At 51.3% G+C, this 23,257-nt stretch overlaps 9 protein-coding genes across 9 annotated transcripts; 2 read left to right on the forward strand and 7 right to left on the reverse strand.

Annotated features, from left to right (window-relative positions):
• Window positions 1-48: 48 nt before the first annotated feature.
• BDV14DRAFT_189127 (telomere length regulation TEL2 family protein) lies at window positions 49-3,349 on the reverse strand (the record flags this gene model as incomplete). The annotated part of the gene is made up of 6 exons (XM_073771154.1): window positions 49-511; window positions 591-1,310; window positions 1,359-1,902; window positions 1,954-2,040; window positions 2,072-2,440; window positions 2,491-3,349. The coding sequence occupies 6 exons, from the start codon at window positions 3,347-3,349 to the stop codon at window positions 49-51; spliced, it is 3,042 nt and encodes a 1,013-aa protein (XP_073629018.1).
• Window positions 3,350-3,621: 272 nt separating this feature from the next.
• BDV14DRAFT_171556 (NEDD8-activating protein UBA3) lies at window positions 3,622-5,415 on the forward strand. Its single transcript, XM_073768427.1, has 6 exons — window positions 3,622-3,849; window positions 3,904-4,005; window positions 4,055-4,060; window positions 4,121-4,200; window positions 4,251-4,547; window positions 4,598-5,415. The coding sequence occupies exons 1-6, from the start codon at window positions 3,830-3,832 to the stop codon at window positions 5,347-5,349; spliced, it is 1,257 nt and encodes a 418-aa protein (XP_073629019.1). The 5' UTR covers window positions 3,622-3,829; the 3' UTR covers window positions 5,350-5,415.
• Window positions 5,416-6,862, reverse strand: BDV14DRAFT_171558 (DNA-directed RNA polymerase core subunit RPC40). The gene is made up of 3 exons (XM_073768428.1): window positions 6,790-6,862; window positions 6,636-6,740; window positions 5,416-6,584 (listed from the first exon to the last, which is right to left on the reverse strand). Exons 1-3 carry the CDS (start codon window positions 6,832-6,834, stop codon window positions 5,619-5,621), a joined length of 1,116 nt encoding a protein of 371 aa, XP_073629020.1. The 5' UTR covers window positions 6,835-6,862; the 3' UTR covers window positions 5,416-5,618.
• Window positions 6,863-7,121: 259 nt separating this feature from the next.
• Window positions 7,122-9,075, forward strand: BDV14DRAFT_47960 (NADH-quinone oxidoreductase subunit D). Its single transcript, XM_073776870.1, has 3 exons — window positions 7,122-7,898; window positions 7,956-8,676; window positions 8,736-9,075. The coding sequence occupies exons 1-3, from the start codon at window positions 7,230-7,232 to the stop codon at window positions 8,771-8,773; spliced, it is 1,428 nt and encodes a 475-aa protein (XP_073629021.1). The 5' UTR covers window positions 7,122-7,229; the 3' UTR covers window positions 8,774-9,075.
• A 325-nt stretch (window positions 9,076-9,400) lies between these two features.
• Window positions 9,401-10,411, reverse strand: BDV14DRAFT_199192 (ubiquitin-conjugating enzyme E2; the record flags this gene model as incomplete). The annotated part of the gene is made up of 4 exons (XM_073773174.1): window positions 9,401-9,870; window positions 9,963-10,113; window positions 10,295-10,306; window positions 10,385-10,411. 4 exons carry the CDS (start codon window positions 10,409-10,411, stop codon window positions 9,401-9,403), a joined length of 660 nt encoding a protein of 219 aa, XP_073629022.1.
• A 484-nt stretch (window positions 10,412-10,895) lies between these two features.
• BDV14DRAFT_171562 (serine/threonine-protein kinase) lies at window positions 10,896-13,415 on the reverse strand. The gene is made up of 6 exons (XM_073768429.1): window positions 13,284-13,415; window positions 12,951-13,126; window positions 12,571-12,622; window positions 12,310-12,517; window positions 12,094-12,250; window positions 10,896-12,034 (listed from the first exon to the last, which is right to left on the reverse strand). The coding sequence occupies exons 2-6, from the start codon at window positions 12,955-12,957 to the stop codon at window positions 11,208-11,210; spliced, it is 1,251 nt and encodes a 416-aa protein (XP_073629023.1). The 5' UTR covers window positions 12,958-13,126; window positions 13,284-13,415; the 3' UTR covers window positions 10,896-11,207.
• Window positions 13,416-13,833: 418 nt separating this feature from the next.
• On the reverse strand, window positions 13,834-14,247 carry BDV14DRAFT_199194 (RmlC-like cupin domain-containing protein; the record flags this gene model as incomplete). Its single annotated transcript, XM_073773175.1, has 1 exon — window positions 13,834-14,247. One exon carries the CDS (start codon window positions 14,245-14,247, stop codon window positions 13,834-13,836), a length of 414 nt encoding a protein of 137 aa, XP_073629024.1.
• Window positions 14,248-14,920: 673 nt separating this feature from the next.
• Window positions 14,921-18,435, reverse strand: BDV14DRAFT_189132 (uncharacterized protein; the record flags this gene model as incomplete). Its single annotated transcript, XM_073771155.1, has 7 exons — window positions 14,921-15,365; window positions 15,425-15,657; window positions 15,715-16,134; window positions 16,187-16,494; window positions 16,544-16,923; window positions 17,520-17,683; window positions 18,124-18,435. 7 exons carry the CDS (start codon window positions 18,433-18,435, stop codon window positions 14,921-14,923), a joined length of 2,262 nt encoding a protein of 753 aa, XP_073629025.1.
• Window positions 18,436-20,987: 2,552 nt separating this feature from the next.
• Window positions 20,988-23,050, reverse strand: BDV14DRAFT_199196 (uncharacterized protein; the record flags this gene model as incomplete). Its single annotated transcript, XM_073773176.1, has 3 exons — window positions 20,988-22,146; window positions 22,211-22,648; window positions 22,713-23,050. The coding sequence occupies 3 exons, from the start codon at window positions 23,048-23,050 to the stop codon at window positions 20,988-20,990; spliced, it is 1,935 nt and encodes a 644-aa protein (XP_073629026.1).
• Between the last annotated feature and the right edge of the window lie 207 nt (window positions 23,051-23,257).

The raw sequence follows: 23,257 nt of genomic DNA on the forward strand, positions 1-23,257 counted from the left end.
AGCTACGAAATATCTAAATCATTCCGCGCCACTAAGTACATAGGCTAGCTAATACTTGAACCCAGATCCCACCCCCATAAGCCTCCCCTGATAACTCTCCATCATCTCACCAAGCTTAACCATAACCCCCGCCGCCAACGTCCTAGTCATCTCCCTCGGATCACTCTGATCTCCCACCGCAGGCGTCCCATCAAAGATTTCACCTACCCATTCTCTGAGCTCTATAACCTGCGTTGCGAACTCATTAACGAGTCGTTCTTCACCGGTTGACCCAAATTCAACGTTTAGGTCGATGGTTGTTAGGAAGAGTTGTAGGAGGGCCGCGAGGATTGTGGGTTCCGAGGCTAGCGGGCGCGCGTGTAGTGAGAGGAGAAAGGTAAGTGTTTGGGATGTTAGGGTTGATAGGTAGGGCGTGTGAGGGCCCATTGTTGAGAGGGTGAGTGTGAGGGTTTGGATGAAGAGGGTTAGGAGGTGCGGGGCGAAGAAGGGGTTGTGGGAGGGGGCGGTTAAGCTGGTTGTATTTCATGCGTTAGCTTGGCTTTCTCTTGTGCTGAGGGCAACCCAAGGGGATAGATTAATGGAGCACTCACGATGTAAACTGCATCATCATAATCTCGAAGCGGCCGGTTAGCGGGTAGAAGAAGCCCTCTGCAAGAACTTTGTATAGATCCTTCACGGTGGATTTCTGCCTGTGGGCTTCGCGCTGCTGGCGGCGTTTCTCGACTTCCATTCTGGATGAGAATGTCCGTACTTTGAGTGCGTTCGGGCCGGATAGAGAATCTGCCGCATCTGCAGCGAGTGGTTGAAGAGATGCCTGTGCGATTCCCCTAGTTATGCTAGCGATGGGCGACTGGTCCTCATCGTTTTGATAGATGGCTTCCAAGGCAGGCGGGAGCTTCTTAGACGGGAACGATGAGTCCGGTAATGCCGGGAGACCCATAGCTTTTGCATCGTCCGCCCCAACACCAGCTAGTTCCCGGGCACTGAGTCCCAAGGCAGTGAGGACAGCAGATCGCTGTGCCTGCGAGAGGTCACCGTCGAAGAAGACAGCAGCGAACCACCGGCCCATCTTCAGCGGCTGGGATACGATGAGGGCAATCATGCTTTGCAGGCGGAGCTCGTGGAACTTAGGGAATTTGCTTTGCTCTTGGAGGCCGACGATTACAAGGGCGAGTTCTTCTGTGTGCTCGGCGAGTTCTGTACCGAAGCCTGTCTTGCGTCTGATTAGGCTTGGAGCCGTGGAGATAGCTAGTTCATGGCGGTCTAGGTTTTCGGTATCTCTCAGGTAGATTATAAGTTCGCGGATGTACCTGTGGATGATTAGTATTAGGCAGCCTGAGTCATCATGGCAGACTTACACTGGGGCAGTTGGCTTGTTGCGATGTATCAGTGTTGGGTCCTCATCCTCGTCCGACGGGTCTTCGTCGGGCTTCTCGTAGGGGATCAAGTCATCATCGTCATCTTCCTCGTCGGAATCTTCAATTTCTTCGATCGCCACGATTTTAGCCGTACCATGACTGGGTTTTCCAGGGCCACGGGCCGCAGCTGCTGAGGCCGACTTCTTAGTCGGCGCTTGACGAGGTTGACTTGAGGTATCGGAAGGCGTCTTGATGGATTCCAGAGACCCGATCTCGTCTCGAGTGTGAATAAGGTTCAAGTACCGGGCAGCCTCGTTACTTTCCATTTCCTCGAGATCGAACTTCATAACTTTTCCTGGTTGCTCGATAAGTTGCGAGACGGCAGTACCGATAATCATTCCTAGAAAGCGGGCTCGTGGGGAAGAAGCTGCTAGACGATTCGAGACGGTGTTGAGAAAGACACCTGAACGGCCGATGCTCTTCATTTCGGATGGATCGAGGCGCTGAAGATAGCCGGCGGCGAGAAGAATGATTTGGGTGTTTGCTTTACGAGGTTAGTCATTGTTTCAAGATGACGAGAAACATACACACATACCTTCTTGGCTTCTCATGGGGGCGTGTTGCATATAGATCTTGTCAGCGGACTGCTCGAGACCTTTCGCGAGAAGAGTTGATAAGAGGTCTGATCGCGAGAGTTAGTTCTGCTACTACACGGTTTGAGGAATGGAGAGGCTTGCCTTTCTGATGAGCCAAATTGGCGATTATAGCTCTTCTCAGTGCCGATGTCTGTATTGAACCACCCTGGCCCTTTGAAAGCCATTCGACGAGCTGATTCTCCAGAGCTGCCCGCTTTGATATTATAACCGAGCAGAGTGCTGCAACGCCGCTGATGGGTTGATCTAGGACCATTTCATCCTCGCTGAAGCTCTCTGTTGAGAAGTACTTCTTCTCAACGTCACGGAAGACGGCTTCCACTAGAGTGAGCTGCTCCGTCCATCGAAGGTGATCGAAAAGTGCTTTGAACTGCTCAGACAACGCCGGCTCTATGAGGAGCGAGGAGTATATCTCCCTCACAAGATGATCTAGTAGGATAGTTAATAAGCGGAAGTGGAATAGGACAGTAAGTACGTACCCGTGTATCCAAGACTTAATGCCCTCCCAGCGAGCGAAGCGACTGCTTTCCACTGCTCTTTGTCACCGACGCTCAGCTTGGAAGCGGCATGACAAATATTGGCTCCTAACCAGGACGCATATTGAGACCCAGTCCCTATCCATGAAGTCTTCTTGGGAATATCAGAGCCTCCAGCAAGTGAGATAGCCTCAGCTGATACTGAAAGAATTCTACCGGCCGCAAGCTGCGAGGTAAGCTCTTTCCAAGCAACCTGCTTCTGAGTAGCATTGCTATAGACCGTACCAATATCGGCGTAAAGACGCCAAACCAAGTCTGTCGGCTCCAGTAGATTCGAAATCACCTCAAGGACATTTCTGATTCGAATCTCACTTCCTGAGGCGTCTGCCTGTTGGGATGAGGCCCGTGATTGAGATATGAGGGACCGGAGTTGTGTCACTAAGCAGCTGATTCCTGGAACATTGCTGAGACATCGTAATAATGCAGAGCGGAGCTTGTTACTCCCAGAGACGCTTGAATTTCCATTGATAGCCTCCCAATGGTCTTGAACCGTGATACTGACGAGAGCATTGAGGAGCTGGGCAGATATCGGGCTGGGAACTCTGATGTCGAAGCTGTCCGCGGACCTGTCCTTTCTGAAAGGGTCTAGAAAGGCCAGGACCTGACAAACTTCGCCTTGACCGGGGTTTGACTTCAATATCGATAAGAGTTGAGCTGGTGATGAGGGGTCTGCAGGGGAGCCAGCAATTGGTGTTGACTCTTTGATGCCCGAACTAACATCACTAATTTTCTCCTCGCGAGCCGTAAGCGCGGGCTCTTGATTATGCCGTACCGTCTTTAATTCTGTGATAAGCCCGTCCATCTTCCAGGGTGATCATCGTCCAGATCTGGGGAAGAAAGAGCCGCTGTGAATCGCGCGGTGGAAGAACCTGTATGCAAACGTGCATAATTAGTCAGCAATTGTATGTTGCTGGCACGGAGCATTGATCCATGCCACATAAACTATGATAGCACTGCGAGGGAAAGCAAGACGACTAGTGACACTCATAAAGCAATTAATATTTGGATATGTCTGAAATGAGAGCTAATTTAAGGAATCTGAGTTCAAGAGAGTGTCTTTGACGTGGACGACAGGAAATACATACAGGTCACGTGCAAGGCGGCTTTGTAAGTGGCTCCGTCAGTCAACAGCGACGATGGAAGTTCATCAACCTCACTGTACCCCGCAAGCCTAGACTCTCTTTTGGGAACGGATATCCTAATGAACTTCTGCTAGCATTTGTTGCATATTATAGCTTTTTACACCTTTTTGAAAGCCGTGCGGAAGCCACATCCTATCGCGATGAGCGCGCCGGAACAATGGTCAGTTCCCGTTTGGTCGCCCTTCCTAGTACGCCGTTTACTCACGCTTCGTAGGAAATATCTCTACAAGGTGCTGTCAAAACCCGGCCCCTTTTCCGACTCTGACTGGGTCCCGGGAGAAGAAACCATCAATGCCTTGGAAGATTCGAAAATCTTGTACGTATTCAAGCCGCGTCAGATGAGTTCCAATACTAACGTTCTTCAGAGTAATGTAAGCAATTGCACTCATGTGCATACCGACCAAACCTCTGCAGTTGCTGACCCCTCGTAGCGGAGCTGGAGGTCTAGGATGCGAAATCCTGAAGAACCTTGCCCTCTCAGGCTTCAAGGACATTCACGTCATTGACATGGGTAATTCCACTCTTCCTATTATGTTAGAGACCCGCTGCTAATGTGGACAGACACCATTGACATTTCCAATCTGAACCGACAGTTCCTCTTCCGCCAGTCTGACATCGGCAAGCCAAAGGCGGAGGTCGCGGCATCCTTTGTCGAAAAGAGAGTGAAGGGAGTAAAGATCACGCCATTCGTCGGCAAGATCCAGGACAAGGATGAGGATTACTATCTGCAGTTTAAGATTATTGTCTGCGGTCTTGACAGCATCGAAGCCAGACGATGGATCAACTCGACGTTAGTCGGGATGGTTGACATGGACAACCCGGAGAGTTTGAAGCCTTTGATTGACGGAGGCACAGAAGGTTGTTCCAATCCGCACAACATCTGAATTAGATATCTAACACATTCATAGGATTCAAGGGCCAAGCTCGTGTTATCCTTCCCAGCCTAACATCATGCATCGAATGCCAACTCGACATGCACGCCCCTCGCCCTGCAGTCCCCCTCTGTACCATCGCCACAATCCCGCGCCAACCACAGCATTGCATCGAATGGGCTCACCAAATCGCCTGGCAAGATAAGCGGAAAGATGATACCTTTGACAGCGACGACATGGACCACATCGGCTGGGTGTACAGCGCCGCCCTACAACGCGCCAAGGAATTCAACATCCCCGGAGTGACGTTCCAGATGACGCAGGGCGTCGTCAAGAACATCATTCCAGCCATTGCGTCGACAAACGCCGTCATTGCGGCTGCTACAACCTCTGAAGCACTCAAGATCGCGACATCATGTAATCCATTTTTGGAAAACTACATGATGTACGCTGGTGAGGAGGGCGTATACACTTATACCTTTGAAGCGGAGAAGAAGCCCGATTGTCCCGTCTGTGGTTCTTTGGCGCGCAAGATCATGGTTAACCCAGACGCAACATTGGAGGAGTTCATCGAGACGCTGGGCGAGCGCCCCGAAGCACAGCTTAAGAAGCCGAGTCTGCGAACCGAAGAAAAGACACTGTACCAGCGCTTCCCGCCTCAATTGGAAGAACAAACACGGCCTCACCTGAAGCTGAAGCTCCGTGACCTTGTTTTGAATGGACAGGAGGTCGCTGTTAGCGACCCGGCATACACGATTGATTTCCGCTTCCAGTTGATTTTCGGGTAGATGACCTGGGGATGGCGTTACGACGAAAGAATGATGATAATGATGACTAGAATTTTTGATTTGAGAGAAATATCTAAACCAGCTTTTTTTTTTCTATCTGCTACTAAAATCCTGATCCAGACTCCCAGTCATGTAATGTAAAGAAGGTATTGCGGCCCACTTTTATCGCAAAAGATACAGACAAGCTCAAAAAAAATTAATCCAACGCCGGGTGATGCTCGAAGAAAACTTTGGTATATCGTATGGAGGACAAGACCGTCAGATCATATTTACCGCATGAGGTCCGTCAAGCCTCTTTTCCACCGCGCGCATTTCAGCTTCAGCACCTTGATGCTCTCAAGGAAGAGCACGTCACTGTTGAACTGGCCGGAGCTCTCGACGTTGTAGATGAAGTGGTCCCTGATCCGGCCGAGCTTGACCTTGCCCTGGAACTCCTCGTGGCGCAAGCACTCTCTGCTGACGGTGTCGTTGAAAGCGTCGCGGACAACAGCCTTGACTTCGCCGCTGCGACCACGGTACTCGTCGTTCTGGCGCTCGTCCTCGGCAGTGACGGGCTCGAGAGCAATGACGCCCTTGGGGAAGCACTTGGCGAACTTCTTCGCATCGTCTCCAATAATGGGACGCAGGATCTTGATATCAGGCATCAAGCGGTACGTAGCCGTCGCGACAGGCGAGAACTTAGCGTGGTCGGCGCCAATACCCTTGACGCAGTGCATCTCCATCTCCATCTTCTGGCCCGGACGAAGCTTGGCGATAAGGATATCCGGGTTGACAGGCTGAATAGCGCCCTCGTCAAAGAAGAACTGCTCCTGGCGACCAACAGGGTGATAAACGATATCCTTCGCATAAACGTGCGCGTTCTTGTAGAGCTTGCGGGGGTCCTGCTCGTCGCGCGCGGCGTTCGGGTTCTTGGTGCATTCGACGTCGAGACGAAGGACGATGGTGTTGAAGTCCGCAAGTTCGCTACTGGTCTCGTCTTCGCCGCCCTTCTTGCACCAGCGCATCCAGTTGAGACCCTCGACTGAACCCTTGAGCGGGATAAGACCTAATCTTTGCGCGACGACTTCGTCTTGGATGACGGATGTATTGTTGTGGACGTAGACGTTTTCGATAGCGAGGGTAGGGACTTCAGCCATGACGATGCGGCGGAATGCGTTTGCGATGGATGCGTCGAGGCCGATGAGGGAGAAGGAAGCCTCGAGAGGCTTGTTTTGGTGGAATTCGACTCGGAAGCCCTGGACTCGTATTAGACTTGAAACCGCGGATACTGGATTTATAGTACGTACATCTCTGAATCTGTCAATGTTCCATTCGTGCGACTCGCCCGGCCAGTGACCTGGGAAATCTGTGGAGGGGATGTTGGAGACTGTCTCGGCGTTGATGTCGACCATCTGTGGATATGTTAGACATTGAGTATAATTCTGTATAGAAGAGACATACCCGACGACGCTCGAGCTCCTCGTGCGAGGGAACAAGGGGAGCCATGGTGAATATGAGAGTTCCTGCTCTAGACTATAGACAACGAAGAGAGCAAAAAGTTCTTGACAGAAACCGGCAATATTTTCTGCGGGCCGGAGGCGGAGAGAGCAGGTCACTATTCTGTAATAGACTAGAGCGCTGCTCCCGCCGCAGGTGCAGCAATGCGTGGGCGGGAGGCCGGCGGTGGCACTAGCGCGGGTGCAGAATAAGCCAGTACAAAGGCCAACCAGAGACGGCCTGATGACCAGCTCCTCCGCCACGTGACCGGCCCAAATTGCATCTCATCGCAACCTCCCAAGCGTCACCCCGACAGCGACTTCCGACCAAGCTTCCCCACCAATTGCGTCCGGTCTGAGGACAGTCAGCCCTCTCCCCTCAGCCTTGCCATCTACGACTTCGGAATGGCTGCTCCCTTTGCTCGCCTGGCGGGCAATGCCCCCAAGAAGCTCTGCCTTCGCCCCTCCGGCTTTGCTCGCAGCACCCTTGCCCCCAGATCTCGCTCGATAGCAACGTCAGTGCCTCGTCGCGCTGCCGAACCTACCAGCTACCAGGCCACTCGCTTGACCCAGACCGATCCGAGCTTTTCACATTTCGTCAACAAGGACTCTGAAGTACCAGGCATTCCTTCTGGCCTTGAGTCCGAGGATACATCCGTCGGCCGCAAAATTCGCCATTACACCGTCAACTTCGGACCTCAGCACCCTGCCGCTCACGGTGTGCTTCGATTGATTCTGGAAATCAATGGTGAAGAGATTGTCCGCGCTGATCCGCACGTCGGATTGCTCCACCGTGGTACCGAGAAGTTGATTGAATACAAGTCATATATGCAGGCATTGCCTTACTTCGACCGTCTGGATTATGTCTCGATGATGACCAACGAGCAGTGTTTCTCGCTGGCTGTCGAGAAGCTGCTGAACATTGAGATCCCAGATCGTGCCAAGTACATCCGAACATTGTTTGGCGAGATTACGCGCATTCTGAACCACCTCATGTCTGTCCTTTCACACGCTATGGATGTTGGTGCTTTGACGCCATTCTTGTGGGGCTTCGAAGAGCGTGAGAAGCTCATGGTAAGTCAATCTACAGGAAAATGTATGATTCCAGCTGCTGATACGGGTCTCTACTAGGAATTCTACGAGCGTGTCTCCGGTGCCCGTCTCCACGCCGCCTACGTCCGTCCCGGTGGTGTCTCCCAGGATCTTCCCATCGGTCTCCTTGACGACATCTACCAGTGGGCCACCCAGTTCGGTGACCGTATCGACGAAACCGAGGAACTGCTCACGGACAACCGTATCTGGAAGGCCAGAACCCAGGGCGTTGGAGTCGTCAGTGCCGCCGATGCCCTGAACATGAGTTTCACCGGTGTCATGCTCCGCGGTTCTGGTGTCCCCTGGGACATCCGTAAGTCTCAGCCCTACGACGCCTACGACCAGGTCGAGTTCGACGTCCCCGTCGGTGTCAACGGTGACTGCTACGACCGTTACCTCTGCCGTATGGAGGAGTTCCGCCAGTCCCTCCGCATTATTCACCAGTGTCTGAACCAGATGCCCGCCGGCCCCGTCCGCGTCGAGGACTACAAGGTCATGCCCCCTCCCCGTGCCGCCATGAAGGAGAACATGGAAGCCCTTATCCACCACTTCCTGCTCTTCACTAAGGGTTACGCTGTTCCCCCTGGCGAGACTTACTCTGCCATCGAGGCTCCCAAGGGTGAGATGGGTGTCTTCCTTGTCTCTGACGGCAGTGAGCGTCCTTACCGCTGCAAGATCCGTGCTCCTGGCTTCGCCCACTTGGGTGGTTTCGACCAGGTCTCGCGTGGCCATCTTCTTGCTGACGCTGTCGCTATCATTGGTGAGTTCATCTTAACTCTTCTCGTCAAACATAGTTTACTAACCACTTTTGTCAATCAGGTACCATGGATCTCGTGTTCGGTGAAGTCGACCGGTAAAGTCATAACTGGATGGGTATATCTTCTGTACAAAATGCAAATCCTTAAAGAATGAAAAAAGGTCAAAACTTCCAGAGATTGCGCCACCGCAAGGTGGGCAACAGCACGTTTCAAGTTGTCCGTTTTATTGGACATACCCGTGAGCTACATGATAGAAAGAAAGATGGATGGATGTGGAGGAACTGTACCATTTTAGTCCAGTTCATTTATTGGCGTTTACATTATTGCTATGCTATGTTTTCTTTTGTCTATGCGATCTACATCTACCTACTACCTCTTATCTTTTCTTTCCTGTATAGTGTATACTGAACACTCAACCTGAAATTTGCAACTTGGGACTGCCCTCTGATTATATAGTAGGTGGTGCTGTACCCGAGATTAGGCTGATGGAGGGCGAGAGCTCAACCCGCCCCGTAATGATCAATTGACGCAACGCAACGCAAAGCACAAGCAAATAAAGACACAGAACAGATTCCGCATGCGCCAGATCCCATGCACGCCTTCCTATCCTATCCTAACCTATCCTACCCTACCCTATCTAACCAAACCAGACCCTCTCGTCCCCACTCATTACCAACGCACCCCAACCATCTCACATCCCCTATCCCCCAGCAGGTATAAGCCAGATTAAACGTCATCATCATCATACAAAAAATTAATATCTCTCGGTCTGCGCCGATTATAACTCACGAACTCGCTATCACCTGGTGGCCTCTCGTTCTTCGAATTAGCGGTCAGCATGCTCTGGATACTCATGCAGACGCTTTCGACCGTTTGCACGGGGGACCACCCAGCTGAACTGAGTAGGTCCAGGCAGATTATACCGTTGCTGTAGATGTGTGGGTGAATTGGGATGGGGCGGGCGGTTGGGTTCGGGTCTGTGGAGGTGGTGGGTGTTGAGGTTGAGAGTGGGTTTGAGGGTGGGTTTGAGGGGGCGGGTGTGGGTGTTGATGAGTATGTGACGCCGTTGTTGATCACCCATGCTGTGGGTTGTTGTTGTTGTTGTTGTTGTTGTTGGTGAGGTGGTGGCTGAGACGGTTTTGACTGGGAGGAGGCGGAGGATTGGGCGTCGGTTATGAATTGGACTTCTGGGGGTTCTGATTACAGCCGAGTTAGCTTCACGTCTAATCCACCATGCGCGCGAGGTTATGATACCAAGGGACAATAGATGACAGAAGGAAATCCATACCGATAGGATACTTCGACCCAAACGTAAACTTCAACCTATACGTCTCATTCCGGTACAGCGGGTTATCGTCCAGAACCTTGATATCCATTTCCCAATTCTCGAGGTTCTCGGCCTTCACGAGGGAGATTCCGGGCGGGAGGTGTTCTTTTATCTACCAAATACATATCAGTCAGCCGCTGTCTCTGCAGAAGATCAAGCTCCGAGGTCGGTGGGTGGACTGCGACAGGAAGAGCGGACGCGGGGAAAGAAAGGTATCGAACGGCGGGCGGGACAGGAACCCGACCGCGGGTCGGAGGGAGTGGAAAGAAGCGCATATCTAAAATAAATCGTACCTTCAAGAGCTCCTAAGAATCAAAATCCGTTAGCAAAGCGGCCTTGAACCCATGGACTGGGACAGGGAATGGGGAGCTGCGGGGACATACCTTGCTCAGTCTCTTGCTCGCGAACATGTTGGCAGCGCACCTCGGGAGACGGATAAGCTGTCGAGTACGTTTTCAAGATACCGCAACTCGACAAGTAGGTCTTAAATAGCCGAATAGAGTCGCTATGAAGCTGGCGCTAAATAAATGATGTTGGGAGCCTGAACGTAGAAAGTGCGGGGTGATCGGCAGCGCAGATGCAGGTTGGATGGCGGTGGGAGAGAGACAAAGCGCGGGATTTTGCAGTGGCTGGTATATCACGGAGAAAGGGCAGAAATAAAACTACTTAAGCTACTTTGGAAGGGAAAATGACGGAGAAAAAAAAACGTTGGGCAGGAGATGAGGCTGTGAAAGTGAGGAGTACAACTTTCTTTTGAGCGGCGGTCGTTGATCGGATCAGGTCACCTGGAGTCCCCGCCTGATTGGTAGACTGTCACCTTATCCTGCACGTGATGTGTACTCGGGGCCTTATTGATCACCCTACTACTCTCTTATGGACTGTGAGAGTAAATGATGGTAAAGTAATGTCAAATTTCATGCTGAAGTGACTGCAGCTAAATGAATCTCAAATCTCACAGGCAACTTGAACAAAGACAGTACAGTGCGTAGATCTTTACATAAACCCAAACCATCATCCGAAACAGTAAATATAAAGGGGAATCACTTAAACCCGACACAAGTCACAGAAGACGTATCCGATGATTCATGTCTCAGAGGAAACAGACAGAAAGAAACAAGTCAGAAAATGATGATACCCAATCAAATGCCGCCCTATATAAAATCTCCAGAATCCAGAATCCAGATCAACATAATGAACTGGACTGAACTATGACTGAGTCCGCTCACGAGCCTCGCGCTCAACCTTCTCTCTTTCTTCGTTCTCCTTCATCTCACGGACCTTGGCGAGGACGACCTCGCGGAAGATGGCACCCCGGGCAATCTTACTGAGACTGCGCTTCTTGGTGCCGTTTGCTTCTTCCTCACCCGTTGAGGAAGACTGGACATTCGAGCTATCTGATGAAGAAAGAGTAGGGAAAGGAGATAGAGCAGGCTTGCCAGATGCACCAGATGACTCTTGGACATCGACAGCACTGGGGATATCCTCTTCGTCCTCTTCCTGCATTTTGAGCGCCTCGATACGGTTGGCAAGCTTGATGATCTCGATACCGCGCTTGAGGCGGGAACGCGCAATGTAGGCCCGAATTTCGGGCAGCAAGTCGCGGTCGCTGGCGGATTCTCCCTTGAGCCACGGGTGCTTGAGGGCGTCCTCTGATGTGGGACGCTTGGATGGGTTCACTTGCAACAGGCTGAGGATGAAGTCCTTGGCGTCCTTGGAGACGCCCTTCCAGTAGCGCTCGTGGAAGATGACTTGGCCGGAGCGGCACTCTTCGATGAGATCTGTGAGGTTCTCGGAGCGGAAGGGGGAGTAACCACACAGGAGGGTGTAGGTGATGACACCGAGCGACCAGATGTCGACGGCCTTGCCGTGGCCTTGCTTGAGCATGACTTCGGGGGCGGCGTAACCGAAGGATCCTGCCATGCTTGTAAGAACTTCAGCGGGGTTATCCATCATCTTTGCAATTCCGAAGTCTGCAAGGACGAGTTGTGACTCGAGGTCGCGAGTGAGGTAGAGGAGGTTCTCGGGCTTGAGGTCTGTCACATTAAACATCAGATCACCTATGTAACATTGAACATTGGACAGGGATACTAACCGCGGTGGACAATGTTCCGTTGGTGAAGGTAGTTGACAGCATCCAGCACCTGGCGGATAGTCTGTGACGCATCCTTCTCCGTGAACTTGCCGTACTCGCAAATCCGATCGAACAACTCGCCACCAGTAGCAAGTTGAGTGACAATATAGAATTTGTCCTAGGGTTGTAAGTTCGCCTATCTACAAGACTCAACCACCTCGACCGCCAATCACTCACCTTAGACTCGAACCAATCCACGAAGGAGACAATGTGAGGGTGATTCAGCTTCTGCAGCAGGTCGAGCTCATCATATACCATGCGCTCATTACCTCGAACATTCCGCTTGAGAATGATCTTGACTGCAACCTTTCCGGAAGCACAGTCGGCTTCACGGACAATACCATATGTTCCAGCACCGAGGGTTCTGCCGAATCGATACTGCGATCTGTGTGGAGACGGTTATTATAAGAAGCCGGTAAGAGGTGAGAGGGGTCGTACTTCTTCTCGTAACTCTCGGGCTGCCCCGAGAGCTTACTGAACATGCTGGCGACTGTAGTGTTGTTAGCCATCTGGTTGAACAGAACAATGTAGATGAAATAACGAGAGATGTGATAAGCGACAGGAACAAGAAGATGGGCGGCTGAGACACGAGGCTGACAGAAGAAGTGAAGTCATTCGAGATGGGCGCTAATCTGGTGCGAATAATAATGGACTGCGGTATTGCGACAAGGCTGATTGCGGCTGACTGCCTCCGAGAGCTCGGTATGATCTAACCCCGCGGCAGCTGCGACAGCTAGGAAAAGTAGACGGCATGACAAAGGGATAGGAACTCGATAGATGTAAAGTTCCAATGTCAGACAAGAAAAAGGTACACTTACAACTCATTGTGAAGGTGTTTTGTGAGAGAAGTGGTGTCTTGTCTTGGTCTTGGTGATAGCGGGGTCCAGCCAGCGGACGTTAGACTAGCAAATATGCCCCGCACGTGAGGAGGGGAGGAGCAGAGACGAAGTTCGAGCAAGGAGGAAGCGCAGAGAGATTCGAGGAGGAGAATTGACTATAAGAGTAAGACAGAATGTCAGTAAACTTCGTAAGAGCAAAGCAGCTGAGTCGGGGTGCAGACTCGAGGATCAGGGGAAGCGGGGGAATCTCTCGTGATCGCAGCGATAAATAGACGCCGCAATCCTCGACAGCGCCAACTAGGGGAAACGTACCGATTCCGCCTTCCAGCAGCAGACAGTAAATATTGTTTGCAATGACCGAACAAAAAGAAGAGCAGCAGAGGACAATTAATGGTAGATGAACAAGATTGGTGCCTGAGCAGCTGAAGTAAAAGCCGAGCGTAGTTCTGGCCCGCAGTCCAGAATTAGCAGACCTAGCCAGCTAGCCAGCACTAGCCCCAGCACAGCCACTGTTCCACCGCGCTGACTGGCCGATGCGCGTTTCATCGCCAATCCTAGCTTCTTCCACTTCCTCGCTGGTTTCAGCCCTGGCTGAGCTCTTATCTTCATCCAAGGCAGACGCAGGGGGTTCGCGATCTTGCAATTTCCACTCAGCTCAGCCCTGTCGCCCGATCATACTTAGCGGCTCATTTCTCTATATACGGTATCCAGCTCGACTACATTCAACTGGCTTTCTCACGCTTTCACCAGCTCGGGCACTCAAAATTAAGGATCATGAAAAGCCATTGATGGGGATGATTCATATATTCGCGGCTCACCCTAGCCAATTGTGGATTCTCTGATAGCAACCGAATGCAGTGATTTACCGCGCTCCTTCCACTAACCGCTGCAACATCTCCACGTCCATGGTGTACAAATCAGACCCGTCGTCTGCCAAAAACACCGATAGTCCTCTGCTGACCATCAAGAGCTCGGTTTCTTGATCATACGGTAGAGGGTCATGGACAGCCCCCTTGCTCTCCGAAACATAGTCGCCCTCTGAAAACGCCCCCGTCTGAGGATGCGCACCGGTGCCCTTCAAAATGTAAATCTCTGAGCCTTCCACGTGCCGGTGTCGTGGCAGCACTCCTCCTGCCTCGGATCGGACCATGATCGTATACTCTCCCGTCTCGGGAACGAGTTTGACGACTTTGATGAGGACTTTCGGGGCAATGGAGTGCCATTGAAGGTCTTTGCAGTGGACGGTGAAGCCCGCGTCGTTATCAGAGTGTTGCATTGTGCTGGTCACCGTGGTCAAGTGTCTGGATGGATACGGTCAGTATTGACATGCAATTCTCCTTTGTGGAAGGTAAGAGGATTGACTCACCTAGGGAGGCAGTTACCTGAGAGCTGTACGTATAAAGGACGACGATTGTTCGCTGACAAGAGTCAGTCGTTTGGCTCACAAGGTGCAAGGCATTATAATTGAGAGCAATTTGTAGTTTGTCGGAGAAGGCAAGAGTCGAAGCCGATGGGATGGATATGATCTCGGATGTCCGAGGGTATCGGGTTTCCGAGCGATGATGGTATAGACAGACTGAAGACGGATATAGATTGCCGGTACTGCATCGAATCCTTTTCCGATTTTCATCACTTTTGACTGGCCCATTATCGCTTCTTATTTTGTGAGACAAGATGTTGTCTTGTGACTGTCAGACCCCGCTTTCGATTAGATGAAGCGGACGGGTAGGGTCATGGACGAAGTGACTGCTAGGAGAAAGACGACCTATCTGCCCTCTGTGCAATGGTTCCTTCCTAGTTGCAAGTGTGGGGTCGCTCCTTCCCAAATGGTTGGTCGCTCCTGCCCGAATAAGGGCTCGTGCCTTCCCTGAGCAAGACGGGAGAGGATCGCACCTTCTTATAAAGGGTCAGTCTTCCAAGGGAGGCTCGTACTTTCTCTTTCTATCTGATCACATAGCAAACGGATCAAAGTCTGAATTCAACCAAGTTGACGGAAGCTGGCTATTGATAAGCTCCCACATCATCCAGTCAGCCGATGAGGCACCTTTGCTTGCAACTGCAGGCATATTCCTCAGCGCCATACTATCATCACAATGGGAAGAGGACTGATGACCGTCGATGCTATCGGGATCAATTCCGTGATAATTAACTAAGAGAGGGGAAAGTCCCTCAATATGTGCCATATCGTTCGGACCTGGATCTTGAAATAGTGGATCGCATAAGCGTTGCAGGGACTCGAGGAGGTTGAGAAGCCTCTCGAAGTGCCGTCCTGGTCTGTAGCGTGCTAAGCTGTCTATAATGCGTTGCATGAGCAAGTAGTTCTCCTTGTTCATAGTTCCGACGACGTTGCAAAAGACGACGAAGAACGGAGTCAAGGGATAAATAAATAAAGTCCTTGATAGATCGTAGTCAGTATTATGCAGAGAAGATGGCAAGTATGAGTATTAACAGACCAGGTAAAAAAGAGCGGACATGGATCGTCAAGATCTGGCACTGCAGCTGGTTGCTCGAAGAGAAGAAGGAATGCCCTTAGAGAATTCTGGGCGTACTGGAGGGTTAACCTGTGTACTAATGGACTGAAGGAGCTCTTCAGGCGCGTCCTATGTACTTCAACAAATATGGCGTAGTAGCAGAAATCAAGGGCAATCCACCCGTGGTGAACGGCTTTCGGTAGAGAGTCTCGGTCCTGGTCACATCAGTAATTTTTCTTGACGAATGTCTGCTAATGGGAGCGGACGCATACCACTTGGATCCTCGGTAGAATATCATTCATCTTTGTCTCAAGTTGCTGACATGTTTCCAATGCAGAAGTCTTCGTCGATCGACCGTCACAGCAAGATAAGGCGTGCAGCCTCCCCTGAACTTGAGCGAGGTCGAGTACAACACGTATTAATCCATCAAACGGCGATGACGGGTCTGATGGGATAAGATCAGTGGGAGAAACCAGGAGGTCCGGCAATGAATGAGGTCGACCCAGAAGCGAGCTCAAAGTCCGGTCAAGGTAGTAACACCACCAAACGGCGTTGTAAATTTCCTGTTCGTGCTCTGTAGAAGCTGGTATCTTGCGCATTCGGTGATAATTGAGGGAAATGATTTGCTTAGCAGCATAGGAGATGAGAACCCAGCATTGATTGAGCCTGCCTAGGTACTGCATGAGCAGAGCCTGCAACAAGATATATCAGCGGCAAACTTTAAATGCCCTCAAAAGAACTGACGCTGGAGATTAAACACTGTATGGTAGATATGTCTGGCCGCCTGAGGATATTGAAATTTTCGATACTACCAAGAGCCGCAGCTATATAGGCAGCGCGAGATTGAGCGAAATGGCGTTTTATGACCTCGTTGTCGGTGCTTTGGTGGAGATGATATAGGTGGACCGTGGCCCTAACGTAAACGCACACACAGTACTGATAGTACCGGTGGTCATTTGGCTGGAGGCTACCATCTAGTAGTGCGGTCGCCATTCTTTCATATGTTGTCTCGGATATGTGATCAGGCCATTGAACGCGTGTTTCCGAAGGACCTGTGCTTGATTAGCCGCGATTTTAGTGGGAAAAATCAAACTTCGATACCTCGCAAGAGCATGAAGAGCATTTCCCGTGGCGGCGGGTTTGGGGCAGTGATATAGGTATCAGGCTCGACAGGCGGCTCGCCCTCTGCAAATAGGGCAGACTGGTGACGCTCTTTTTCCGCAATTTCGCTTACCAGTTGGAGCGCAGATCTCAGTATGGAGGTGCGTCCGATAGTTATAAACCTAGAGTCATCTAGCTCAAGCTGAATGATGCTCTTTGCCTGAATTGCATGGTAGTTCGAGTCATCGGCATCTGCTGCCGAGCAAGCATCACTAGGTGGAGATGTCTCTCGGGGGGCCTGAGCAGGAACATCAGTGTGAGGCTGGTCTGGACGAGACGGTTGCTCAAGGTCAATTATCGACTCATCGGGGCCAAAGTCGCTGTTACAAGGTCAGCGCTTAAGTAATAGGTCCGAGCTATAATGGAACGCACCTTGCAAAGGCCCTCTTCCTCGTCGCTCGACCACGGCGCAGCCTTTGACATTCTGCACCAGCGTCGGTACAGTTAGCACAAGGAGCTCGCCTATCGCACTTGATCTGAAGAGGTAAGATGTTAATTCAAGACGGCCAGAGTCGATGAGCCAATCGGGGTGGAACCTTTCTGGCGTGGCATAAGTCGCACTGGATCCCGTTAGCTTAGTACAGCATATGTTCTTTGATTCGGCGAATGAGGTACAGCTGGTGGAATATCTCCTGAGAGAACAACAGATTGAGACATATTGAGTGCCTCGGTCAACAATGGCTTTTTTGTGGCATGTAAAAGGGAGGAACAGAGGTGAAGAAAAATGTCCGAGCGGAAAGGGCAAGAGCGCTTGGTTCCGCTGACTGAGCGGCCCGATATAAATACCCCCGGACACCCCGACTCAGTCCATTCCATTCGCATAATCATGATAAATCATTTATTTAGGCCTTCTAAGCACACTGGTCATCTATCTCTATACTATTCTGCCAAGGAATACTGCATTTCTGTCTATTACCATGGTAAATCCTTCCCATCATACTGATCCCACCCAGGGACGTGGATATTCTTGAAACACCCATTATCCTTCTGATCAGCTAAATCGACAATATTGCGAACTGCTTCTGCTCCCTGAGGCACAGTGAGATCGGCGTCCTTGCCACCCATTTCGCTCTGCAGCCACTAGATGAAAGTTAGCACGAGGCGCAAGCGTAAAAGCTCTGCAGTAAAACAAGACTCACCCCTGGGCTTAGTGTGAAGAAAATAAAACCTGCATCCTTGAAGTCGAGTGAATACTGAACGATCAGGGCATTGAGCGCTGCTTTACTGATTTTGTATGCTGGACAGCACGCGAAAGTCAGGTTGGAAGCTAGAACCATGGATGCGTAGGCGCTCGAGCTGGAGTGTCAAAATGAGCAAGAGACTAGCTGCAATCGTCTTGTTTAAGAATTGAATAGAGGAAACATACACACTGGCAACCTTCTTCACCTCACTCTCCTGCATAAGAGGGAGAAGCTCTCGGACCACATTATGGGCACCTGTTACATTGATGGAGAGCTGGAACTCGAGATCGTCCCTTTCAAGATATTAGCATCAGCCAGACTGAGGTGCTCCTTGAATACTGACATTCTAGCAATCGTCCCCTCCGTAATTGAATAAACACCCGCAGAATTAATCAAGACATCGAGCGGACGTCCACCCAAAGCCCGCTGGACTTCCTTCCCTGCCTGTGCAACATTGGTCTTATCTGCAACATCCAAGGCGACAAATTTGACAGAGTCATTGGACTGAGCGATCACTTCTCTCAAACCCTCGTTGAGATTCCGAGCAGTCGCAATGACGAGTCCGCCTGCTTTGGCAGCCTGCGCAGAATACTGCTTCACCAGCTCTAGGCCAAGGCCTCGCGAACAGCCGGTGATGAGAATGTTAGACATAATGTTGCGTTGAGGTTGGCATCTTGCAGACTACGGGGAAGACCTATTTTATAAGGTCATGCTGTCCCGATAGAGTTCCACAACAGCGCCGAGGACAAAGAAGGGACCGAGAGATCCGACTTCGCCGTACCAGTAAGCGCGAGGCAAAGAATGGCCCTACTGGGTAGAATATCAGAGCCAGTTCTACAAGGTCCCTTAAAGTACGTCAATTAGAAGGTAAGCTTAGCTACAACTCTAGGTAGACAGCGATTGACGCACTTTTCAGGATAACTGAGCATGCTCAGGCTTAGAATTAGAGAACTAAGCACTACCAATGAAACTAGTCTCAATTGTCTGAAGACTCACCGCTGGCTAAAGGCTGCTTAGAAATCGGCAAAGTTGCAAGTGTACCATGCTCGGATGTCCGAGCCCGATGGAGTCTCCACACATGGTTCGGCCTTCCGAGCAAAACAGGTATAGTCCGCTTGAAGAGATATTGAGCCCTAGGAAGGTGCCTACGTTCTCCTAGTGCCTGTTTGTGGACCGCAGCATCTGACGGGGCGAGACTAGGTTTGAGGTGCTGTTTTGGAGAGGGCAGTTAGTCGGGCCTCGTTTAGCTTCCTCCTGATATGCATGGGGGTATGATGTCTGCATCAGCGCGGCACAGAGTGCTTATTTGTGTCAAGCCACTACTACAGCATTCGACATTCTATAGGCTGACCCTGGAAATCTGGGTACCATGACCTAAGTCATTTGCCCTACCTCCGGATCCGTGCAAGGTATCTCTTCACCACCTCTTCCACGACTATACTCCGCGTCAGCCCGCAAGGGTGGGTGCCCCGGGGTCAATTGGCAATATTAGACATACCTTGATTATCCTCAAACTTCAGAGAGAGCCGGCCCTGTAGTGTCCTACGCCCCTCGTTCTTCTTGGGAATCCATCGCGGTCCGGTAATGTAAGTGAGTGAAGCGTCTTTCCTGATGACAATGCTCGGAGTCTTGTCGTCCCGTTTAGCATGCTCTTGGACTGCAGTTAGCGGGCTAATATCTAGATTGAGGGCGACATGCAGAGTGGGATATACTGTGCGTAGTGAGGCAGTATAGCCTGTATGTCCGGCCCCTGATCATCATCCTTCTTGAGCCATATGCGTACGGTTGGACTGCGGCCTTCGACGCCATCTAGAATCTCGAGGATACCGTTACTGGAACGGTATATGGACCCGTACCAGGACAGTCTGCCGAGCTCCACTGCTAGGAGTAGACTGATAAGAGCAGAAAAGAAAAGAACCACAGCGTCAGCCTTTGCAATCCCTGACTTGAACGGTGAAAACCCACTACTGATACGAGACTCCTATGCCGCGAAAGGCGTCGCGGAACTGTCTTGAATCTGCGCGTGGTTGCATTAGCATTAGTATGTAATTCATTAGCTTTCAATGCATAGCGGCGGGATTGTGCATACGCTCGCCACTAGGGTCTTTAAATGTGACTATTGTCCATTGCGCGCCTTCCACTTCGCATACATCTAGACTGCGCGATTGCTGAGCACCTGGCGAAGAGGAAAACCGTACTGTGGGCAGCGCAGACGGTTCGACGTCGCATGGGCGCTCTTGCCAGGTGATAATGCGCTGTACTTTGAGGACCAGTGTGTTGAAGCTTTGATCCCCAGGTGTTAGTGCATCGGGATCCAATAACACAAGACACCCTGCTCGAGCACTTCTCAAGCCAACACGACCTCATCTTCAACAAGGGCGCTCCAATCGGCGAGTTCGTCTTTATTCTTGGTGGCTCGCATCAGTTGCATGTGGGCTACTGGGGACTTCTGCCGTTTGCTCGGGGGAAAGTGCACATCTCGTCGGGTGATGCGAGCGCCGCCCCTATTATAAATCCAAACTACGGACTACTAGATTGGGACGTGGACATTCAGATTGCAATGTCAAAGTTCCCGCGCATAATGTTTGGTTCTGACGAGATGAGCGGGCTCATCAAGGAATAGATTGTACCGGGTTTCGAGCTCATTCCTGAAGGCACACCGGATGAGGTGTGGAGGACGTGGGTTGCAAATCAGTGTGAGTCCTTCATATGCAAAGGCTCTTGGACTTGTTCGCTGGGGTTGCTTATGGTTTATACATACACCCAACTTCCACTGCGTCGGAACCGCATCGATGCTTCCTGCTGACAAAGGGGGCGCGGTGGACGCCCGCTTTAAAGTACATGGAACTAGAAACGTGCGCGTAGTTAACTCCTCAATCATTCCGGTTCAGCTTTGCGGTCATCCCGTCGCAAACGTATACGCTATTGTGGAGTGGGCTGCTAATATGATTAAGGAGGAGGCCAAGACTGAAGTGAAGAGGACCGGACCTGGCGTAAATAGATACCTAGGGAGTCAGCACCCACGCAGTTATTCTGTGTACCCATTTTGTTTCTCTCTTTGAAAGAGTCGGATTACGCTGTTCCTGATGTAGAAGGTATCGCTTTATCGATAGATTGAATGAATTGTCATTAGAGTCACAGATATGTTATGTTGCCAAAAGACGATGCCACTAGGTAGGGGTCACAGTTCTGGAACTGGAGCCCTAGATAGATCCTCCTCCCCCATTTTCTGATCCCAGCCAAATAAGGTCTGAAAACCACCAATCCATGCTACCATCGGAAGCGGCGTGCTGGACTGGATCGATTTCGTGATCATTTATTTCAGATAGCACCTGGTCCTGGTTCGGTGACATGGGTGAAGTGCTTGGAGGGCCCTCCATTTGAGTCCGGGTCTGGGTCTGGGTGCTGCTGCTGCTGCTGCTGCCATGACCGATATCCTTCTCTACCCCGGCATCGCCCCGACTCGCGGGTCGGCACCGGGGCAGAGGCAGGGTCTGTCCATTATCACCTGCACCTACACCTACGCGTTCCTTATACCTCCGGCGCCAGATATCCAGGCTATCAAAAATGACCCCCGCGCCCATGCGACTCGTGACTTCCAAGAAGGGCTCCTGGCTGCAAAGCAGGGCGTCCCCTTCTGCAGCGCGCCACATTTCCCTAAGAAGATCGACCATTCGGCATGGAAGGTCTTTTTCATCTCCTCTTGAAATTGAACAGCGTTGGAGGGCGAAGCATGCCATTCCGCAGAGAATTCGGCCACGGCCTGTTATCGTTGTCGTCGTGAATTCCGAGTCTATGAGTGACGGATGGGATTGCAATGTAACGTAGGGGTGGAAGCTGGAGTGTAAGACGCGGAAGATGACTAGGGCCGCGAGGAGGATCATGCGTGCGGTCTGGGTCGGGGCGTGCGAAAGGTCGTCGAGCGCTCGCTCGTGCGAAATGCAGACTGTGGTAATGGATACTGCCGTATTGTATGCCCTTAGGATTCCTTCTTTTCTGCGTTGCTGTTGCTGCTGCTGCTTCTGCTCCTGATTATCTATACTGAAGGATTCGTCTACTGAAGGCAGGAAGAACATGCATTGAACATAGAGCTTTGTGTAAAGAAGGCGAAGTGAGTTCGTAAGGGCTAAGTCTTGGCCCAATTTTTGAGCAAGTGCGTTAGCCTCCTCCTCTAGAGACTCCAACTGTGCGTATGTTGAATCATCCAGGTTCAGTGTGTGGAGAGTGGACACTATTTGATGACTGCATCTTTGAATTGTAGAGAGTTGTAGTAGGTTTGTGCAAAGCTTGTTGGCCCAAGGAAAGTTGTACCCCTCACCAATTATTGGGACTGTCGAAGGTAGTCCCAAGTCTGTGGTAGAGCTAGAACTTACCAGTCAGACCAGAGAAAGGCACGACCGGAATAGTGGAGTAACGCGATACATACCTAAGCGCCAGCGAAACAGCCGCAAGCCAACATGCATACCGCTCGCTGGGTGATTCTGATGAAGAGCCAATCTTGCGTCTGGAGTATTCGTGCTCATGACCCGGCCTATGCAGTCCTAGCTGCATGGAACTTATGACGGCAGTGGTACAGTGAAGCAAGTACCTATCGTTCCAAAAACGATGGTTCTGAAATGGCCAGTATCCCAATAAGATGACTGCCTGGACCTGTGCAACGGAGGCCAAGCCGGCAAGTAGGGCCGTCTGGAGCAATTCTTCGATAAGGGGGGTGAGCCTGGAAAGTAGAGTTGGATCCGCGCCGTATCTCCTGGCGGCTACGGCGATCATGGCCCAGAATAGAAGAGGGCATTTGAGATACCGGTCTCCTGCATAAACAGTTTCATCTAAAAAGGGCAGTAGAGGATGGTAATCGCGAAAGAAGCTGGTACGATGTTCGAGTTAGCAGAGGAAGGGGCGAGACAGAGAGGTAAGTAGGAGAAACTCACATAATGTGCAATTGCTCCGCTTCCAGGGAACTCAAGGTCACCGAACCGATGCTGTAAGTACAAACATTGCCCTCATTCTGAATGGTCTCTTGATTAACCAATTGATTAACCAAGGCTGGCTCTGGCGCAACTGCCCGACTACCTATAGGCTCTACTGGGGTCGGCTTAGTCCCAGCATCGGGATCTCCCGCATCAGCGTTAGACAACGACTGGCGGAGCTCTCTGATATTACTCTCCAGCTGCCGAACGCGATCGCGCTGGTTCGAACGGCGAAAATGGGGATCAACGGTGCACTCGATGCCCAGCCGTGAGCACCGCGCGCACGGCGGCGCACCCATGCCGCATCGGATTTTGTTTTGCCTACATGGCTTACAGGCAACGCGGGTTCTTCTCTGGCGGGAGCGAGTATGGTCCATGATTCAGCTTTGTCTGTCCTTGAGGAGAGGTGATTGTGATAGAGAGATGGGGCCAAAGGAGGTCGGCTTAGGGTCGGCAACGCTGATGCCGATGCCGATCCGGCCGAAACCGGCATGTCACTGTTGGTA

The sequence above is a fragment of the Aspergillus stella-maris genome (assembly GCF_047715825.1).
Source record: "Aspergillus stella-maris strain CBS 113639 unplaced genomic scaffold BDV14scaffold_21, whole genome shotgun sequence".
Lineage (NCBI taxonomy): Eukaryota > Fungi > Ascomycota > Eurotiomycetes > Eurotiales > Aspergillaceae > Aspergillus > Aspergillus stella-maris.

Excerpts from the sequence above, each read along its gene's own strand:
- BDV14DRAFT_171556 (XM_073768427.1), top strand. The coding sequence starts at position 3,830 with ATGAGCGCGCCGGAACAATG. Across the intron at positions 3,850-3,903 it reads ATGAGCGCGCCGGAACAATG|GAAATATCTCTACAAGGTGC; the intron begins GTCAGTTCCCGT and ends CACGCTTCGTAG. Across the intron at positions 4,201-4,250 it reads CATTCACGTCATTGACATGG|ACACCATTGACATTTCCAAT; the intron begins GTAATTCCACTC and ends TAATGTGGACAG.
- BDV14DRAFT_171558 (XM_073768428.1), bottom strand. The coding sequence starts at position 6,834 with ATGGCTCCCCTTGTTCCCTCGCACGAGGAGCTCGAGCGTCGTCGG. Across the intron at positions 6,741-6,789 it reads AGGAGCTCGAGCGTCGTCGG|ATGGTCGACATCAACGCCGA; the intron begins GTATGTCTCTTC and ends ACATATCCACAG. Across the intron at positions 6,585-6,635 it reads ACATTGACAGATTCAGAGAT|GGCTTCCGAGTCGAATTCCA; the intron begins GTACGTACTATA and ends ATACGAGTCCAG.
- BDV14DRAFT_47960 (XM_073776870.1), top strand. The coding sequence starts at position 7,230 with ATGGCTGCTCCCTTTGCTCGCCTGGCGGGCAATGCCCCCAAGAAGCTC. Across the intron at positions 7,899-7,955 it reads AAGAGCGTGAGAAGCTCATG|GAATTCTACGAGCGTGTCTC; the intron begins GTAAGTCAATCT and ends GGTCTCTACTAG. Across the intron at positions 8,677-8,735 it reads TGACGCTGTCGCTATCATTG|GTACCATGGATCTCGTGTTC; the intron begins GTGAGTTCATCT and ends TTTGTCAATCAG.
- BDV14DRAFT_171562 (XM_073768429.1), bottom strand. Across the intron at positions 12,251-12,309 it reads TGGATTGGTTCGAGTCTAAG|GACAAATTCTATATTGTCAC; the intron begins GTGAGTGATTGG and ends TTACAACCCTAG. Across the intron at positions 12,035-12,093 it reads ACGGAACATTGTCCACCGCG|ACCTCAAGCCCGAGAACCTC; the intron begins GTTAGTATCCCT and ends TTAATGTGACAG.